Source organism: Chrysochloris asiatica, unplaced genomic scaffold (genome assembly GCF_000296735.1).
Source record: "Chrysochloris asiatica unplaced genomic scaffold, ChrAsi1.0 scaffold00333, whole genome shotgun sequence".
Classification (NCBI taxonomy): domain Eukaryota; kingdom Metazoa; phylum Chordata; class Mammalia; order Afrosoricida; family Chrysochloridae; genus Chrysochloris; species Chrysochloris asiatica.
The window spans coordinates 1,270,730-1,275,579 of record NW_006408851.1 but is presented as its reverse complement, the minus strand read 5'-3'; the positions used below and the strand labels follow the sequence as shown (position 1 = coordinate 1,275,579).

Below are 4,850 nucleotides of genomic sequence, written 5' to 3'. Positions count from 1 at the left end.
TTTTTAAAAATGAAAAAAAAAAAAAAAAAATCTCTTGCCATAAGCACCAAGACTTTTCAGAACTTTCTTTTGTGAAGATTAATTTATGTTATAAATTGTTTACTCCTGGGACTTACAGTAATGTAGGACTGCAAGGTCCGTCTGAACCGCAAACTCGGCAGCTCAAACTCACCAGCCATTCTTTGGAAACCCTATACAGGGTCACTATGAGTAGAAACTGACTGGACGGCACTTAACAACAACAAGGACCAGTTTACCATCACTGCCAAAACACTCAGAGTGTCCCAAATTCCTAGTCTGGAGAAGGAGCAAAGGACTAGTTCATATAAGCAAACCACTGTTCCGAGGCCACAAGTTAAGGAACTTTTTGATGAAGTCAGTGAGTCCTTGGATGGTTTGTGTTTGCTCTACAGCCCACTTGTTTGTTTTCATAATAGGGGTTTCTCCCACAACCTTTGTCAGGAAGTCAATTTGTTTCTTGGCATCTCCGGCAGGTTCCTCTGACCCTGGGGAGACTGCAGTCCTTTGCCACCAGCAGCAGTAGAGGGTGTGTCATGTACAGCACAGACGCCCGCTTCTCAGCCATCTTGCTTGATTCCCTCTTATTGTATATTGCTGCCATGTTAACATGTGTCTACACTCTAGCCCATGAATAATTTCCCATCTCCTCTATATCTGTAATCATCATAGAGGGCTCCTCCCTTCCTGCTGCACAAGCCTCCTCCCAGTCAGTACACAATGTCCTCCTGGGAGCCTGGGGAAGGGAATTCAGTGGAGTCACCGGGTGATAACGCTCTGGGAGGAAGGAGCTGTGGGCGTGTCATCAGCGTTGTGGTTCCTAATCCTGTTGGAATGTTTAAGATAGTGCTAGCAGAAATTCGGAGTCTTGGTGTGATTCTGTGGGATAAGTACTGGACTGCTAACCACAGAGTCAGCAGTTCAATTCCACTAGCAGCTCTGTGGGAGAAAGATGAGGTTTATGTTCTCATAAAGATTTACAGTCTCAGAAACCCTATACAGGGTCGTGGTGATTTGAAATGGACTCGATGTCAGGGTTTTTGGTTGGGGAGGTAACTTATTGCTCAAATCCATTCTCATAAGTAGACAAGGACTACTTAATAATAGATACCACGGAAAATATAAAATTTAAAACATTAACACTGGAGTAAAACCAGAACATTGCTGAATAAACTGATATCTGAATCATATGAAATGGAACTTTCTGTATTTACCTTGTTTTGTATGGCCGTGTCATTTTCAACTTGTAACGGGCCCTGCTTAGGGTTTCTGAGGCTGGTGCCTTGCGTTTGAACTGCTGACCTTGGAGTTAGCAGTCCAATGCTCAACTTATCCCGTTGTTGTTAAGTGTCCCTCCCCCCCTCTCCCCCCCCCACACCCTCCCTCCCCCTCCCTGGAGCCCAGGAATTTTCTTCCTGTGCCCAGTGTTACTGACTAAAATCTGTTGGGGAATTGGACCCAGGCATCGTGAGTAAAGTCCTGATTAAAGAGGGTGAAAGAAGACAATGAAAAAAGAGTTGAAGGTACAGAGCAGAGGGTCTGAAAGCCAGTGGGGAGAAGGCTATCTGTTGCTAGTGACCTAGGTGTTTGGTGGGGGAGAAACAACCTGGGTGGATTCTGTCCTCAATCATGAAATGAAACTGAGTTTGCAAAGAAAGGGAGACTTTGTTCATGATAGAATAAAACTGGAAGGATATGGTTAGCATGGCTCTTGTGCAAGGATGACACTCAATTTCCTGAAGCATTCCATAGTTTTGGAAAATCAGTTGATTTCATTGTACAAAATAATCGTGATTTTTATTCTGTAAAGTTAAAATATAAACAAAAGAAAGGGAGACTTGGCTCCCTCTTTCCTGTAATCATATGTAAATGGCTTAGAAGAAACCTAGCTTATTATCATTTTAAAAGCATTTGCAGTGTGGAGAGGGGTGAGTTGAGTAAGGGTGCTGGAGCAGCCATCCCTAGGAAGTCCCTGAGAAGAGTGGCCCTCCTAGAGGACAGGACTCAGGACCAGATGTCAGGAAAACTGTCTGCCATCTACCTCTCTGCCCTTCACTACCGTGTGTGCTCTAACAATCTCATAGAATGAGTTTTTCTCATTTGTAAATATGGAGACAGACAGGACATTTCATCCCAACTGTCCAACAAGTGATCCTTCTTTTTCACAGACCCTCCACTTTACCAAGCATGCGGTCCTTCTTCAGGGACTGATCCCTCTTGATAATTAAGTCCGAACTATGAAAGACCAAATTTGGTCATCTTGGCTTCTAAAGAGCATTCCAGCACAGATTTGTTTGTTCTTCTGGCACTCCAACGTACTTTTAATGTTCTTCTCCAGTGCGGTAACTAAAACGCAGCAACAATTCTCCTATGGTCTTCCTTATTCATTGTCCAACTTTCACATGCGTGATGGGCTACTGAAATCTTTAAGTGGGTAGATATCCTTATCTCTCTCTCTTGCGGAAGGTCTGGTAGATTTGAATCGCTAGCCTTGCAGTTAGCAGTCCAATGCTTAACCCGCATGGCCACCAAGACTCCTTCTAAAAGAAGGAGGGAATGAATTGTAGAGGCTGAAACGTCTAAGGGAGTATGTCGTGTGAAGATTCAGCTGTGGAAGGTGCTTCTGAGAGAGACAGGGGTGAATGAAATCTGGAAATGTGTGTGTTGACTTTTCCAGTTGTCCTGTATGTGGTCTAGGGCAGGTGTGTTGGGAGAATGACAATGCTTTGGTCTTCCTCTAAATTAGTCCTGGATGAAAGTGCAAGCGGGATGTAATTGGGTGGGGGGACTGCAAAAAGGCTCTTTCGGAGACCCGCGCTGCTCTGCAGGTCCGGAGTCGCTTTTGCAGGGAGGGTCGCAGTGACCGGAACATACTTCTGAATTTGGGCCAGAGGGCTATTCTGGATTTGGGCTCAGCGCGGTTCCGGCAACATTTGGCCAAGTGCCTCTGAGGCTTTCACTTGAACTTGTGGAAATCGCAAGGTGTTCTTGCCCATTGCGGGTGTCTCAGCGTCCTGCCTGAACGTGAGAGAAACTGAAAAGAACTACTGTCTCCATGCTGAAAAAACGTCTTGTGGGAACATGGAGCGTGATCAATTCAACTGTGGAAGGTGCTGTTGAGAGGTAGGGTTGTTTGAAATATATAGATTCTCCCGGAAAGTCCCGCCCCTCAATGCTCCGCCTCATTGCTCATTCTTCCTTCCTATTTGCCCCAGAATCCATCTGTCAGAAAGTTTTACGTTTCATTGGGTGGGTAGCGTCCATATATTTCTTGCAAAGATTTAACTCGGGCCGCGGTCTCAGCTGGACTACTGGAAGACAGCGGTGATGAAGAAGGCACTTTTCCTGTCGCTTCTTTTCAGGGCTGGCTTTCTCATATTCCCGGGCCCTGCAGCTGGTGAGTAGGGTTGGTTCCCAGCGTTCCTCGGCCGAGCTCCGGGAGGATTTCAAAGAATGTCGCGGGAAAAGTTTCTAGTGCGGTCCGGTGACTGTGGGCGGCGGTGGGGCCTCGAACGGCCTCTTGCCAACACTCAGAACCAGGCTTTTCTAAATCTTTTCGGTGCTCTACGGGGTCTCGAATCCACACTTCCCCCACATTGCACGCCTTTTCTGATGGTCACCCGCTGGCTTTTCAGACAGCCCAGTTATCTGTGTCCCAAGGCCAGGCCACCGCCTGTGCTACTCCTTTGAATGAGGTTCTGGGGGCCATTTTGCACCCTGTGTGAGGAGGCGTTTTTGGGCCCAAGAATGTCACCCACCCACCGGCAGCAGCGCTCGCCCACCCTCACTCCCTGCACCCGTGCGGTATAGCGTGGTTGAGTCAGCAGCTCAGCTCCCATTCCAGTCCTATTTTCAAGTAACTAGAAGGATCCCTGAGGAACTTAACTCATCCGTGTCTCAGGAACTGGAGGGGTGGGGGCTCTTTACAATGACCTGGAACTCATATGGGCCCCATCCCCCTACCGAACCTCCCTTCTTCCTGCTGTGCGGACAGACTCTCACTCTGGCAGAGGTTAGAAATGTGAAAGTTTCAGTGGTCACGGGATTCTTCTGGAAACTTCTCAGGTCTGGGCCCTCATTCCTCCCCTTATGTCTGAAGTCCTCTCCCCTGTTGGTTCTTACCCACCACCCTGAGATGAACTCTGATTTTCTCATCTGTTCCGTTCCCTCACTCCCAGAGGGTTTTCAACCAGCGTCCCTGGAGAGTCTCTCAGGTGCAGACGTTCCTGTGGGCGGCGGTTCTTCTAGGCTGCTCTCCCTCTTCCCAACACTCTTAAAATGAACTCAGATTTTCTCTTAGGCTTTGGCCCCACACCAGCATCTCTTCTCACTCCATCCCCTTGCCCCTCCCTCTCCTTTCTGTCTTCTCTCTCCAGTTCAATCATCTGTTTTTAGTCTGAGTCCTCACTCTCATCTCCTCCCTCTCCCCAGCTCCAGGGCCATTCTCCTCCCCTCTCTTAAAAAAAAAATTTTAAAATGTATATTAAAATTTTTAAAATTAACATCATAGTAGATCCTATAGTACACAAGAAATTCCAACCCCATAAATCATCTGGATAATCAGGTATTCTTCTTGGTAAAGGGGTAAACCCAACAAAATGCATTGGAATAAAAGTTAATAAAACTGAGCTCATAAATATTGGAACAATAAATAGAACAACTTTATTTGTGAATATAATTCCAAATAACATTCTCTGTATAAATATTATAAAAGATAAAAGTCCTATAATAGCTCCAATTGATAAAACAAAATGAAAATGGCCAACTACATAAACTGCATCATGTAGAGCTACATCTACTCCAGCATTTCCTAAAATTACACCTGTAGTACC

At 46.1% G+C, this 4,850-nt stretch overlaps 1 protein-coding gene across 1 annotated transcript in view; it reads left to right on the top strand.

Moving 5' to 3' along the window:
- Window positions 1–3,765: 3,765 nt before the first annotated feature.
- The window catches only part of MICB (MHC class I polypeptide-related sequence B), a 17,318-nt gene continuing 16,233 nt past the window's right edge, over window positions 3,766–4,850 (top strand). The window contains exon 1 of the mRNA XM_006875674.1: window positions 3,766–3,817. Coding sequence (XP_006875736.1) covers window positions 3,766–3,817 — 52 coding nt within the window. The remainder of the gene's footprint in view (window positions 3,818–4,850) is intronic.